Source organism: Oncorhynchus keta, chromosome 1 (genome assembly GCF_023373465.1).
Source record: "Oncorhynchus keta strain PuntledgeMale-10-30-2019 chromosome 1, Oket_V2, whole genome shotgun sequence".
Classification (NCBI taxonomy): domain Eukaryota; kingdom Metazoa; phylum Chordata; class Actinopteri; order Salmoniformes; family Salmonidae; genus Oncorhynchus; species Oncorhynchus keta.
This window is the reverse complement of record NC_068421.1, coordinates 19,017,369-19,033,529: the sequence shown is the minus strand read 5'-3', so window position 1 is coordinate 19,033,529 and position 16,161 is coordinate 19,017,369. Positions and strand designations below refer to the sequence as shown.

Below are 16,161 nucleotides of genomic sequence, written 5' to 3'. Positions count from 1 at the left end.
TTTGACACTGCTGTTTTTGTAAAAAAATTTGCAACTAAAGAAAAATCCTGCAGGGCACCTCTACCGCCACCTCCTGGTTAACATGAGAGGGAGAGAGATGGGAGTTAGACGAGGGAGTTAGACGAGCTTCCCAATATCCATTAATTCTCCCCTTCCCTTGTTTTCCTTCCATCTTTCTTATTTTTACCATAATTCTCGCAGGTCAATTGAATTGTCTAGACCTTTATGCACGGATGAAAAGCTGGTAGTATATGCGGCCCAGATCCAGAAGTTTGACACCCTTGTTTTACAGGATGTGGTGATAACATCTCAAAAGTTTTTGAATTTGCTAAAGCCCCCTCCCTCTCTTACCAACCAACTATCCTATTCCTCGCTCCACATTTTCTGTTTGATTAAACATAATTTGCGTTCCCATATCCCCACTTGTCAGCGCAAGAAACGCACACCTGTTTAGGCGAGGTGCTGGCAAGCGGAGTAGAACACTTGAAAAGGAGAAGGAGAGCCACACACTCTAGGAGCTCAGATGCAATAATTGAATAACCCTGATGAAGACAGCTTGTCTTTGGAAACGTTGGTTTTTCGTTTATTAAATTATTGCATCTGAGCTCCTAGAATGTGTGGTTCTCCTTCTCTTTTTTTCAAGTGAACATAATTACAACATCCCCAAATTCCAACATTTAGCATCAAATCAAACGAATTATTTGATAAATCATAATATGGTCACTTTATATTTCATATCAACATGTATTTAATGATAAACACTGTAAAACATCTAGAGACATAGTTAGGCATGCTTTTATATAGCTTTACTTTATAACCATCTCGGAGGTCAATCTTCTAGTTAGCCTATATGCATATCTTAATTCGATATCTTCATTCGATATGCATATCTTGTTTTTTGTTGTTGTGAATTGTTGATCTATAGCCTTAATAAATAAGTAAATAAATATTGGACAAATACGTTTTTATAGATTTGCCTCCGACTCTGTATACCTGATGCAACTAATTTACTTCTCATCAAGCGACATTTCTGACTTTGAATTTCATTCCCGGTAATGGATTAGACACGGAGATTCTGTGTTGCTTTCAAGAAGGCCGAGGTATGCATCATTGGTCTCTGTTTTCCTTCGTTCCTGTCACTTTTTTAGGGTACAATATCCAGTTTCAATAAATTGAATGACCCCCGAAATCGCAACGTTGGTAAATGTAAGACAAATGTTTTGCCAGAATGTCCAAGAGGGATGACACTATTATGTGTAAAGTAAAACATCCTATCGTTTCACTAAAATGTTACATTTTATGTTCTTAAACTAAAATATTTATATTTAGGAAAATTGTCACAAATGATCGTTGTGCCTTTCATGCATCCAATCATCATCAATGTGATCATTTCATTCTTTATAACGTGTTCTCACCAGCAACTTCATATTGGCATGTGCCAATATACCTTTTCATCCCATAGAATTGATCTGTAAAAATGGTAGATTAAATACATAGGTTGTTGAGGGAAGTATAAAGCAATACATCAATGGCTATTATAATATTTTTAGTCATCAATATTTGACCATTTCCCTTGTTCAAATAGGCTATTTAATGTGAAGTCAATTGTGAAGTCAATTGACAAAACTAATATTAATTTAATTGAATTGTTTCCCTCCTCCTAAGGGTTCAGTGAATGTCAATAATCTGCTCTTTAGCACGTGAAAGGACCCTCGTTTCCCCTGCCTATTTTCTCCCCCGCGCGAAGCTATTGTCCACGCGCGTTCTAACAGAAAGACAACATTTTACGTGTATTTTCAAAGGTACGAAAGAGGCTAATGTTATTTAGGCCATCTAGTGGGATACATATTTTCTGCGTACATAAGAGAAGTATGATAGTGCTTACGTTCGATCTCCCCGTTGTGCCCTATTTTTTCCCAGGTGACCTTACGGGTTGGAGAGGTGGAGGTAAACACATAATACTTTCTCCCAGGTGACCTTACGGGTTGGGGAGGTGGAGGTAAAGACATAATATTTTCTCCCAGGTGACCTTACGGGTTGGGGAGGTGGAGGTAAAGACATAATATTTTCTCCCAGGTGACCTTACGGGTTGGAGAGGTGGAGGTAAAGACATAATATTTTCTCCCAGGTGACCTTACGGGTTGGAGAGGTGGAGGTAAAGACAATATTTTCTCCCAGGTGACCTTACGGGTTGGAGAGGTGGAGGTAAAGACATAATATTTTCTCCCAGGTGACCTTACGGGTTGGAGAGGTGGAGGTGAAGACAATATTTTCTCCCAGGTGACCTTACGGGTTGGAGAGGTGGAGGTAAAGACAATATTTTCTCCCAGGTGACCTTACGGGTTGGAGAGGTGGAGGTAAAGACAATATTTTCTCCCAGGTGACCTTACGGGTTGGAGAGGTGGAGGTAAAGACATACTATTTTCTCCCAGGTGACCTTATGGGTTGGAGAGGTGGAGGTAAAGACATAAAGACTTGGAACATCAGGTGCCTTCCAAACAGTGGCTGTAACTTCAGGTAATACGTCACGTGGAGCGTGAAATCCTTCAAATACCGTTACAAGGGCACACGTTTCAGAATAACCTTTTCGTCATTAAAAAAACAAAACAATCCTCAAAACAGTAGTCTAAATGCACATTTCCAAAATCCGGAGAGGAAGTAGCACGTCTTCAACATCAATTTGGTCAAAACTCTTCTGTAGCTGTTATTAGCAAGGATACTGGTAGTAGCAGGAAGCATAGGCCTATTTGTTATTGGTATTATCTAGGCTACATTATGCATATTATAAATATCACGGAGGCCCTAATAACAGTGTCAATATTTAAATGTCGATTTAGCCTGTAAATGTACAATATGCCCTCAGGTCCCGCGTCAAAGGTCACCTCTTGCCACGGTGGGCGAGCTAATCCGGTTTACAGCGCACCTTTGCACCTGAATGGGTAACGACCTCTGTGCTTCTGCACCGCACGCGCATGCACCACTTTATGGAGGACATATAAAACGGGTGATATTTGAAGAAAACGCTTACAAAACAATCAATTATAGGCCTACATTTTTCACCAAATAGACGAAGAGGATGTTAATGTTACTTATTGAACTTATTGAAAATATCAGACAATAATAAAACAAGGCCATGGGATGAATGTATGACTAAAAAATGACATGCTTACTCCAACATCATCCAAATACCATTTCCATCCAAAAGACCATAAAAAGACAACATTTTAATACGTGTGTGTTACTCTTTCTACTCCTGGGACTGAAGAAATTAAACTTAAAAGCAAACATGCTGCTAAGCAAGTAGAGTTGAGCTCCTTTAGATGGACAGTGGAGCGAAGAGGGGTTTTGTCTGAAGGTGGGGAATGAACCGTTGCTCCTTTAGATGGACAGTGGAGGGAAGAGGGGTTTTGTCTGAATTCAAAGGTGGGGAATGAACCTCTGCCCTTTTATTGATAGGGGAGCTCGAAAGAGCATGGTTTGACTTCTATAATTCCCTGCACTGCAGCCAAACTTGGAGGGAGAGAGAGACAGATTTGAATTGAGAGAGAGAGAGAGAGAGAGAGAGAGAGAGAGAGAGAGAGAGAGAGAGAGAGAGAGAGAGAGAGAGAGAGAGAGAGAGAGAGAGAGAGAGAGAGAGAGAGAGAGAGAGAGAGAGAGAAAGAAAGAAAGACTGCAATGGCCCTTCCTTGTGCGATTGCCTTACCAAGTGTCTTTTCAACTGGCAAGGCAACTATAAATAAATACCCGACAACACAATAGTAAGGTCTCTGTCAGCAGAGCAGACGTTCTTTACTGCTCTCCTGGCGTCGTACCCTGCTGGGGCGGCAGTCCCCGTCAGACGTCTCTCCTGTTGGTAGTGCGCAATCTAAAAGCGACAATAAATTCCTCGAGGTGCACTAACTTTTGCTGCATCTGTCTTATCTTCAGGCCATGGGGTGAGAACAAATGGGTGCATGGTTCTAGGAAAATAATACCTTAAATGAAACACTGTTGTATGTTGAGTGACGAATCAATACTGCAACATCTAAAACTACACGTATATGTATAGTTAATCAATATCTGTGTGTGAACTTATGATCTGAAGTGATGTCACATCTGTCAATGGGATGATGAAAGACCGTTCCTCAGTTCTTTCCCGAGCAACGTCTCTGACAACAACTGAATAAAGTTTCCTGCACTGTCAGCCAATCATTACGCAGGCCCAATAGCCGAGTCTGCCTCCTCTAAACCAATCATATAGCCTGGATCACTGATGTGAAAGAAGTACAGCACAACTAATAAATGTTCCTCTGGGTTTTGACCATCTTCCCTCGCTCTGAACGTCTGTCAACAACAACAGCGACAACATCACTTGCATGATTCTTGATGACATCACAGATTCCACAGTGCCTCTAGACTGGTTAAACATCAAGGCATAGGCGCACTCTTCAGAAGTCTACCTCCAGTTTTTCTTGGTTGGGTAACTTGGGCTCTTTTTTTCGGGAGTCGCGAGTGTTTTTTTTCTGCCAGGACGCTGGTTCTTGTCTAGTCCAGTGGCTACCCTATCAAGGCTAATCTTCCACGAACTGGAATACAGAGCATTTTTACTCATAATTTCACCCACTGGTCAAGCTCCATCGTCGGCAGCTCCCGGTTCTCTTCTCTGGCGGGAGGTTAACAGAAGGCATAGGGTTGTGGAGGTATGACTGCGTTGGCTGGGGCAATACCAAGGATGATGCGCCCCATGCTGGCGCAGAACTACCCCCACAGTGGCTTCCCACTAGAAGGTAAAATCAAAAGTCGAAACAACTTTTTGAGCACTGCTTGTGGGAAGATTTGGGCTTCGATGTGTAATAATTAAAGAGCGATTATTAATATAGGAAACTCTGTGAATTAAATATTGTATCTTACACCATAGCCCAGCTCCTAAACAGAAACTTGGTTGTATCCAATTGTAAAAACATATTTAAACTTTCGGATTGACACGCAACATTGAGAAGTAACACAATTCAATTGTAATGTTCTTTTCATGTTTTATTTTTCAATGTTCTTTTTAATTTGGCTTATCGAATGCAAAGTGGATTGAACTGTTAACCTCGACGTTTTGATCGGGTTTATTTTGTAGTCGTTATTGACATAACTTTTTCTATTTATCTATTTGCTTGTCAACTTTTGAGGATGAAATTCTTATTTTTATAATTTCATAATCTCTGAAAACAACGTTTTTGTTTATTTACACAATATGTACAGGGTTATATAAGTAAGCTATACACCTCTCTATATTAAATCAGAACATATAATTACTTAAGGAAACTTTTAAGGCCTTTTATTGTTACCAAACCTTTAAGTTTAAACAACTTTTATTTTTGTATTCGGCTATTATAATAATTGTTTTATTTAACATTATTTGTAGTAGCCTTGTGGTGTTATTAGTAGCCTGTGATGGAATCAATGTTAGTTGTTGTGTTGTAGGTCTATAGTTTATAATCATCAAGCAATCTGTAGCCATTTTGTGTTTCCTTTTACGCAGTCTCTACCCCGTTAGGCCAAGGCAGAATGAACCAGCTCGGGGGAGTTTTCATAAATGGCAGACCTTTGCCCAACCATATCCGCCATAAGATCGTCGAAATGGCCCACCATGGCATCAGGCCATGCGTAATCTCCCGTCAGCTCCGCGTCTCTCACGGTTGCGTTTCTAAAATCCTCTGCCGGTACCAGGAGACCGGCTCTATTCGGCCCGGGGCCATCGGGGGAAGCAAACCCAAGGTAAGAGAGAGGGAGCACGAGCAGGTGAAAGTGTTCGGTTTTTTATTGTCATGCATTGTATTCTCCTTATAAAACTGTTTGTCTCAAAGTATGATATGTTGGGTTAAAATTTAACAAGCCACAGGTTGAAAAAGCATGTAAGAGGCGTATATTGTGTTGTTGAGTGTACGTAGACAGTGTAAGTAGACAGTGTAAGTAGATATAAGCTCTTTATTATGGCTTTATTAATTAACGATGATATGATTTGTTGTTTCTTAGCAGGGGACGACGCCTGATGTTGAGAAGAGAATAGAGGAGTACAAGCGGGACAACCCGGGTATGTTTAGCTGGGAGATTCGGGATAAATTACTGATGGATGGGATATGTGACCGGAACACCGTTCCATCAGGTAAAAGGAAATATCTGCATTCTGTCATATTTGCTGCCCATTTAAATGGGTGCAATCTTCACCTGCAGCCGTAGATTGTTCATCATCATCATGGTCACCATCCTCACCATCATATATCACCGTCTTATTTATCATAATGGGCCTAATGTATTTTCCATCTCAATAACCACATTTTACCACAATAAAAATCAGTTTACTCTCTGAAAACAAAAACGTAAACAACTGCTGAAATTATATAATTGCCATGTTGAGTTTAAGTTAAGATAAAAATCATAAAAAATATTGCAATGCAATTATTTACGCTAAAGTCAATATATGTTTCTATTTATTTGATGCTTTATCACGGTATATTAGAAGGAAAAATAAAAGCAAATGAGTGCAGATTGTTGAACTTTTATTTAGACTTTTCCAGTTTATTATGTATTAATCAGTGTTCTGTAATTTATTGTAACACAGTGAGCTCTATCAGTCGCATCATGAGGAGTAAATTCGGAGGGAAGGGAGATGACGATGATGATGAAGATGAAATCGAGAAAAAGGAATTAGAAGAACACGAACGGCGGGCCAAACACAGCATCGAGGGCATCTTAGGAGACCGATGTGAGTGCAATCATAAATAAATAAATGCATTAATGTTCTCTCTTCTATAGGTAACTTGTGTGAGGCAGTTACTTTTTGCGTAAGGGGAAGGCCCGTAATATACAGGCCTAAATGCTTCCACTGTGCACTTTAATGTTCTTTGAAACGGCGAGGAAACCTCTCGTTTATTCAAAACTCAACAAATATGGACAGATAAAGGTTTTCATCTTGTTTTGTGTAAGCTTATTGACTTCCATAAATCATTCTTGATAGGCTAGGCCTACATTTTCACCATGGGTGTCACCAGTCCTTACGGGTTGCCATTCATTTTTAGACGTTGTGAAGTAGATAGGCCTTGTCTGTCTCTTTAACTCTAAGTTTTAGTTGTTGTCAAGTTTTTGCTTTTCGATGCGATGGAAGCACAGGGAGTGTGTCTTCCTTTGTCGACCGTCATAAAGTGCACTGGGTTGTTTTTCATTCTTTATCGACCATATCGCTCCTGCTAATGCTTGTCCCATGAGGCGTTAGGATAATTCAAACAGCAGGTGATAGATTTTGTGGGAAAGGGAGGATTGCCCCTTGTGTGTGTGTGTGTGTGTGCGCGTGCGTGTGTGAGAGAGAGAGAGAGTTTGAGAGAGAGAGCTAATGAAAAAATGAAAAATTAACGAATGTGTAACTACACGTGCTTATACAAAGTGGGCAACACAAGATTTTTGTTACCGACACAACATAAGGTACAGGCCTCGAACCAGTCGAATGTTCTTCATAACAAATAATCCAATACATTTAATCGAATAGCCTGTGCATATTCAACTTCTGCTACATATATTTATTTCTATTGCATTTATTGAATTGTTTATGTTAGGCCACTTGCAGGCCTATTTACATTGTAGGACTATTTTAACATGTCTTCATCATACTAATAACATGCATTTTCTTCGAGATTCACACAGCCCCGTTGTAATGTTTGAGGAAATACCCCTTATCAAAAGTATATAAAAAAGAACCAAAAACTCGTTCAATCTCTAATTGGCATGGTACATTCCAAAACAAAGAAATATCATAGCATCCCTTTTTACGGTTTCCTACGAGTTATTATGACCGATTTCGCAGGCATTTTCCATCTTAATGCAGCTGCTCTCTGCTCTACTGTAAAATGCAGGCACAGTAAAACAAATTAGAGGAAAAGACGGGGAGTTCGAGGGGACAAAACGTCCAAATGAGTTGATCAAACATTTGTATAACAGTTCCATCCCTCACAAAGCCAGGCCTCGAGCACACAGTCGGACACTTGGGGATGAACTTGGGAGACAAAGCCGCGAGAGTCCATTGAGACTGATGCTTCAGTTATGCGTGGACAAAGCCTGGCTTCGCAGCAGCTTGGTCGCCATAAAAGAAGGCAACCTGTTTATAATTCAGTCAGAAAAGGAGAGGGAGCTTCCCAACAAAAGGCCGAGAAAATACATTATGAAACCGCAATGAAGGATGAATTATTCAAGTTCGTCAATAGCCGCTGCTCGGGCTAGGTCTAGAGACTGTTCACCATGGAGAAATGGCCGTTTTCACCTACAAAATGTTTCTTTTGGAGTCGTTTTAAGTCATATAAAGAAGCCGACTGCCATTCAGAACCCCTCAAGCCCCCTCTCTCTCGCTCTCTCTTTCACACACACACACACAGTGTGCAGGCCTAACTTATATTTTAAAAACATAACTTTCAAATCATCTTAACACACTGATTTAATATATTAATTACATTTATTGATCATTTGGTACTTTTCTTTTTGGACATTCAGAGCATTTGCCGAAATAATAATTTACGAAAATACAAACTGTTTGTGTATTATGTGCACTCGTGTTATACATTTTGTGCACAATCACATATTTTACTCAATGTTTAAAAGTTGTTTACACAATGTTGAAACGTTTTTTTTGTTGGTCCTTCTGGTTCCTGCTTTGGACACTTTTATATTAGCCTACGTTTTTTTTTCTTAATGTCACCGAATAATTATTTAGGCATGTTACAAATTCCAATGCCACAAGATAATAAATTATTTTTTCTGTGTAGCAGACTCATATCAACGCCTTTGACAATGTATTATAGCTCATCAAATGACAAATATTTTCCAAAATATATGCATTTGCTACTTGATGGTTATTAATAATTTAACTCATAGGCCTAATAATTGTAGTCATTTTATTATTTTTACAAGTACAAATTGTTGCACAATATATTTGTCTTACCAATAAGGCCTAATGATATGCAATTGGCTCTTAACATGCCTCTCTGCATGGTCTATTATTGGATCTTTGATGCCCTATTCTTGCACTCTTAAACATTAATAATGTCTTCTAAATGATTTGATATTGTGCTATGTCACATTTAATGATCGAGGGAGTGTATTAAAGACTCCTTTGGTGAATGGGGACCAATGTTCTCCCCGGAGAGGCGCGCTTGGCCTCGAGCGGTGGTCACAATGGAACATGCGCACTGCTGCAATCCTCACCCATCATGCTCTCACCCCCTTGCGCTCTCAAAATCTCTTCAAGCGGATTAAATCGATCCCTTTATTTTATTTGACTTTCATCCGGAGAGCGAACCCGCCTCTCTCCCTTGCTTTCCTACTCTTTTTCTCTATGCCCGCGGCGCACATTCGTTTAATATCTGTGGTTCATCTTCAGGAGTGCAACCGCTAACAAAAGAAAGTCAGTTCGTTGTAGAAAAGTCCCTAAAATGAAGTTATCCGTTAAGCCATTGACCCCTGTAATATTTGTCTTTATTTTTTGGGTTACCAATAAATGCTACATTGTTTTATTCATTCCAAAATGTAGGCTATAAGTTAATAATAATAAACCTAACTTAGTAGCAGTTTCCGTTAGAAACGTTGTTTTGTGTCCACGTGCTCATTTGGGCTCGCTTTACCTCAGTCAGTTTGTTATCCTATTTACATTCATACCAGTCAAATTATAATTTTAACCTAAGGGTTAACGAAAAATGTAAATGCCATTTGCCATGACAGTGCTTTGACTTGAAACGGGAACACTTAACGTTTGCAGTAATATCAGTTGACTCTAACTAATGCATGGTTTAGGCTATTATGCGTAGGTAATGAGAGTTATAATGAGGGGCATATTCCAAACAGGGTGGTGTTTGGACCTGAGGACTAGGCTTTTGTGGCACTCTAGAGACTGTTTTAGATTGGTATAGGGATGCCAGCAACGTAATTTCTCTACATTCTTTTAACGACTTTTAGTTTTATCGAGACCTGTGGTGTCTACTATTTTCGTGCGTTTTTTCTGTCTGGTCTCATTTGGAATTATGTTTTTACAGCCGCAATTACAATCTGAAAAATACTTTTTTTTCAACGAAGCGGGTCAGACATTGATGAAGTAGATGTTTGTTAAGACCATTGTTGTGCGAGGGAGGAGCACTAGTTGAGCCCCTGGTCGTTCAGAATTCATTATCGGTTCCTTTAAGTGTCCACATCAAAGGCAGCTCGTTTGGATTTATTTTGTCTGGGGAAAAAAACTACAGAAATGTGTTTCGAAAATCTCAAGCTCCCTAAATTGCAGCCTCGTGCACCACAGTGCCTAAAATGATGCGCAAGCATATCCTCACGCGCCAAATGTGTTTGGAATAAATGCTTGTGCAGTTTGACTTGAAATTAGATAGTAGGGCAGGCTATCTGTCTCAATTCATGTATCAGAGAAAATACTTTCCACTTAGAATTACAATAGTTGAACACATTCTGCCACTCTGTAGAAAATACTTGTCTAAATGTCCAGTCAGTGCTCCAGTCTCACTAAATGCCCCCTGCACATATTTTCTATTTTGGCACAGTTCCTGCATACCATTAGCAGGGGTTGGATATAGTAGTTTATCTGCCTTCCAGAATCTAACATTGAGTTAATTAACCCTAGAAATTGAGCTAATGACTGATAATGTACATATCGGCCCTCCCCTCTCTCCCCCTCTCTCATATTTCCAGTGTATCTTCTTAACCTTATTTGGCAAATGAAAATGACCCCGAGTAATGCTGATGATACATACAGAGAAGCCTTGTTGGCCCAGCACATTTCCATTTATACTCAGACACACACAAAATTCCCCACCTGAAAGACAAACAGTCAAAGAGGGATAACTTTATTTTGTGAAAGGGACTCCTGGAAAGGGCTAATTGAATAAGTCTGAGATCTTTGAAAACCTGCCATGGTGAGCGCAGTCATCGTGTCATAATTAGGTTTATTGAGGCACATTCCGCCAATCTGCTGCCATTCTCCCAGCCTCATTGTGCCCAGAGCCAGGCCAATAACTAGAGGACAAAAGGGAATCAAGAGCTGACAATACATGAAAGGGCCAAAAGATTTAGCTGCTTTTGTCACAGAAACTGAGCAGGACTTTGTTTGTGTAAATAAAGTTGACGAACTGCCCACTACTCAGGCTGGAGCATCCATACAATTTACTATGTGGGCACACACTGGATTAGTGCCAGGAGGAGAGAGAGGGAGGAGAGGGAGAGAGGGAGAGAGGAGGAGAGGCAGAGAGGGGGAGAGTGAGAAAGAGAGTGAGTGGGGAAGAGAGTGAGAGGGGAAGAGAGAATAGAGGGGACGGTAAACGAGAAGGCTTTGAGAGAGTATTAGGGGCTAGGTTTGTGTATTTAGTGAGAGTTTGCAGAGTTATGTTCTGCATGGTTTCTGATGTTGGATTTGTTATGTTCATCATTGTCTTACAGTGGTGCTGGAAGAGGGAAGCTGGTGAAGAGTGGTGAGATGAGGTTTTGCTATTGTGGGCATCTGGTTTGTGAAGCATAAGAGGCATTGAAGATGGAAACACATTACACACTATAGTGCAGCATAGATTCCTGGTCAAGGTCCCATATCACGTTTCTATATAGGTCATGATGTTCCAGTTCTTATGTTTTAAGGTGTTAAAGATGCTCCCTGCTGAGAATCAGTTATCTTCACGGATTCAGTTACACTCCAAAGGCACTTTCCAAATAATGGCTGATGCGAGCATGTCACTGAAGTCTTACATTGGTATTATGGAGTGAAAGTTTGAGTTGTATGTGCATTTCAAGTTAGGGAACAGAAGACTTAGACTATAAGAAAACTCTGTAAAATGACCTGATTGATTCCACTCCACTCATGGCACATTCCATGTACACTTCATGTACAATAGACTTCACACTTTAGTTCTTCTTTGGGATTTTCACCTTGTAAACACGATTTCACAATGAAAATATCCAGCAGTAGATGATTCATACATTCATAAAGGTGGTTCATTAAAGAGAATGATAGAAAACTTGACAACCTTGACATCTTCGGTTCTTACATCTTGCATTCTATACGAGAAGCTATGAATAATAGTCACTTCTGACACATTAATGGTTGTCGCTACAGTCTCTAGCAACGATCAAAGTATGGCGAAGAATTTATATAGAAAATGTCCAATATGTTATTTCAAGACTTCAGAGAAACATATAGTTAGACTGAGGTTATATAGAGTTAGACTGGGTCTATATAGAATTAGACTGAGGTTAAATAGATTTAGACTGAGGTTATATAGTTAAACTTAGGTTAAATAGAGTTAGTGGCAATATAGAGTTAGACTGGGTCTATATAGAGTTAGACTGAGGTTATATAGATTTAGACTGAGGTTATATAGAGTTAGTGGCAATATAAAGTTAGACTGGGTCTATATTGATTTAGACTGAGGTTATATAGATTTAGACTGAGGTTATCTAGAGTTAGTGGCAATATAGAGTTGGACTGGGTCTATATAGAGTTAGACTGAGGTAATATAGAGTTAGTGGCTATATAGAGTTAGACTGAGGTCATATAGAGTTAAACTGAGATTATATAGAGTTAGACTGTGTGGTATATGGCCAATATACCACGGCTAAGGACTGTTCTTACGCACAATGCAATGCTGAGTGCCTGAATACTGCCCTTAGACGTGGTAAAATGGCCATATACCATTGGTTACCAACGTAATTAGAACAGTAAAAATAAATGTCAGCCGATCAGCATTCAGGACTCAAACCACACAGATTGAAGTTAGACTCAGGCTATGTAGAGTTATACTGAAGCTATGTAGAGTTATACTGAGGCTATGTAGAGTTATACTCAGGCTATGTAGAGTTATACTGAAGCTATGTAGAGTTATACTGAGGCTATGTAGAGTTATACTGAGTCTATGTAGAGTTATACTGAGGCTATGTAGAGTTATACTGAGCCTATGTAGAGTTATACTGAGGCTATATAGAGTTATACTGAGCCTATGTAGAGTTATACTCAGGCTATGTAGAGTTATACTGAGGCTATGTAGAGTTATACTGAGGCTATATAGAGTTATACTGAGGCTATGTAGAGTTATACTGAGGCTATGTAGAGTTATCCTGAGGCTATGTAGAGTTATACTGAGGCTATGTAGAGTTAGACTCAGACTATGTTGAGTTATACTGAGGCTATGTAGAGTTAGACTCAGGCTATGTAGAGTTATACTGAGGCTATGTAGAGTTAGACTCAGGCTATGTAGAGTTATACTGAGGCTATGTAGAGTTAGACTCAGGCTATGTAGAGTTATACTGAGGCTATGTAGAGTTAGACTCAGGTTATGTAGAGTTATACTGAGGCTATGTAGAGTTAGACTCAGGCTATGTAGAGTTATACTGAGGCTATGTAGAGTTAGACTCAGGCTATGTAGAGTTATACTGAGGCTATGTAGAGTTATACTGAGGCTATGTAGAGTTAGACTCAGACTATGTTGAGTTATACTGAGGCTATGTAGAGTTAGACTCAGGCTATGTAGAGTTATACTGAGGCTATGTAGAGTTATACTCAGGCTATGTAGAGTTATACTGAGGCTATGTAGAGTTAGACTCAGGCTATGTTGAGTTATACTGAGGCTATGTAGAGTTAGACTCAGGTTATGTAGAGTTATACTGAGGCTATGTAGAGTTAGACAGGCTATGTAGAGTTATACTGAGGCTATGTAGAGTTAGACTAAGGCTATGTAGAGTTATACTGAGGCTTTGTAGAGTTAGAATCAGGCCATGTAGAGTTATACTGAGGCTATGTAGAGTTATACCGAGGCTATGTAGAGTTAGACTCAGGCCATGTAGAGTTATACTGAGGCTATGTAGAGTTATACTGAGGCTATGTAGAGTTAGACTCAGGCTATGTAGAGTTATACTGAGGCTATGTAGAGTTATACTGAGGCTATGTAGAGTTATACTGAGGCTATGTAGAGTTATCCTGAGGCTATGTAGAGTTATACTAAGGCTATGTAGAGTTATACTGAGGCTATGTAGAGTGAGACTCAGGCTATGTAGAGTTATACTGAGGCTATGTAGAGTTAGAATCAGGCCATGTAGAGTTATACTGAGGCTATGTAGAGTTATACCGAGGCTATGTAGAGTTAGACTCAGGCCATGTAGAGTTATACTGAGGCTATGTAGAGTTATACTGAGGCTATGTAGAGTTAGACTCAGGCTATGTAGAGTTATACTGAGGCTATGTAGAGTTATACTGAGGCTATGTAGAGTTATACTCAGGCTATGTAGAGTTATACTGAGGATATGTAGAGTTATACTCAGGCTATGTAGAGTTATACTGAGGCTATGTAGAGTTATACTGAGGCTATGTAGAGTTATACTAAGGCTATGTAGAGTTATACTGAGGCTATGTAGAGTGAGACTCAGGCTATGTAGAGTTATACTGAGGCTATGTAGAGTTAGAATCAGGCCATGTAGAGTTATACTGAGGCTATGTAGAGTTATACTGAGGCTATGTAGAGTTAGACTCAGGCTATGTAGAGTTATACTGAGGCTATGTAGAGTTAGACTCAGACTATGTTGAGTTATACTGAGGCTATGTAGAGTTAGACTCAGGCTATGTAGAGTTATACTGAGGCTATGTAGAGTTAGACTCAGGCTATGTAGAGTTATACTGAGGCTATGTAGAGTTAGACTCAGACTATGTTGAGTTATACTGAGGCTATGTAGAGTTAGACTCAGGTTATGTAGAGTTATACTGAGGCTATGTAGAGTTAGACTCAGGCTATGTAGAGTTATACTGAGGCTATGTAGAGTTAGACTCAGGCTATGTAGAGTTATACTGAGGCTATGTAGAGTTATACTGAGGCTATGTAGAGTTAGACTCAGGCTATGTAGAGTTATACTGAGGCTATGTAGAGTTAGACTCAGGCTATGTAGAGTTATACTGAGGCTATGTAGAGTTAGACTCAGGCTATGTAGAGTTATACTGAGGCTATGTAGAGTTAGACTCAGGCTATGTAGAGTTATACTGAGGCTATGTAGAGTTAGACTCAGGCTATGTAGAGTTATACTGAGGCTATGTAGAGTTAGACTCAGGCTATGTAGAGTATACTGAGGCTATGTAGATTTTTCCCGAAATAACATGAACATCTGATGACAGGGAATAACAGTCTGTCTGAGGAATGTGTCACTCAGTGTGTCCCTGGGCACAAGGGCAGAGGGGGCAAGGGGGAGCACCAAATCACTCTCACTAACCCTCGCCTCAGGCTCTCTCTGTCCCTCTCCTCTTCTCCTCTCCTACTCTTCTACTCCCTTACTCCTCCGCCTCGCATAATTTAAAAAATAATAATGCCGTGCATGACGACGATCCAAGCGTTAAAACATAGTTATCTGCAAATGAATGGGGGCTCTATGCTTCATTAAAGCCTCGTTCTCCTTTCACACCCCTATTGTGACCCTCTGATATCAATTCAAAGGGCAATTAATGAATGCAGGCCAACTTTGAAGTGGGGGGATGGAGAATGAGTAGGGGCTCGGAGTTTCCCCCTTCAGCCCCTTTAGACCCTCTTGCACCCCCTTCACCCGTGATGGACTTGCCACATTCAACCAAGCACGCCAAAAGACAGTTTGAAGTGAGTGAAAGAGTGAAAAGGCCTGTGAAGGTCAAGGAGAATGGCTGCCATAGAATAAGACCTGTCTTTATCTGATGGAAGTATTCCACCAAACAACGGCTAGAGAAAGAGAGAGAGAGAAGAAAGGGGGTGAGATATTGTTTTTACAAGAGTGTGTGAGTGTGTCTGCAGAGGAGGGATTGGGGGTGACACAGATGTGGAACGCAGGGCTAACGCAACTGAATGCAGTGGTTGAACAAGGAAAGGCAGACAGGGAGTTGTCAATCACTTGACTGAGGTAGGGGCATAAGGCTCTGGACAGGGCAAGGGTAGGGGCATAAGGCTCTGGACAGGGCAAGGGTAGGGGCATACGGCTCTGGACAGGGCAGGGGCAGTGGTATAAGGCTCTGGACAGGGCAGGGGTAGGGGCATAAGGCTCTGGACAGGGCAAGGGTAGGGGCATACGGCTCTGGACAGGGCAGGGGCAGTGGTATAAGGCTCTGGACAGGGCAAGGGTAGGGGCATAAGGCTCTGGACAGGGCAAGGGTAGGGGCATAAGGCC

General features: G+C 40.4%; 1 protein-coding gene across 4 annotated transcripts in view; it reads left to right on the top strand.

Moving 5' to 3' along the window:
- Window positions 1–4,307: 4,307 nt before the first annotated feature.
- Window positions 4,308–16,161, top strand: part of LOC118374413 (paired box protein Pax-3-like) — a 48,373-nt gene continuing 36,519 nt past the window's right edge. For 2 of the 4 annotated variants that reach the window (XM_035760829.2, XM_035760828.2), the window contains exons 1-4: window positions 4,308–4,766; window positions 5,510–5,745; window positions 6,004–6,061; window positions 6,590–6,733. In XM_035760829.2, the coding sequence (XP_035616722.1) occupies window positions 4,682–4,766; window positions 5,510–5,745; window positions 6,004–6,061; window positions 6,590–6,733 (523 nt within the window). In that variant the 5' untranslated portion in view covers window positions 4,308–4,681. Of the gene's footprint in view, window positions 4,767–5,509; window positions 5,746–6,003; window positions 6,134–6,589; window positions 6,734–16,161 lie in introns of all 4 variants that reach the window. The other 2 variants (XM_035760826.2, XM_035760825.2) reach the window with 1 other exon arrangement.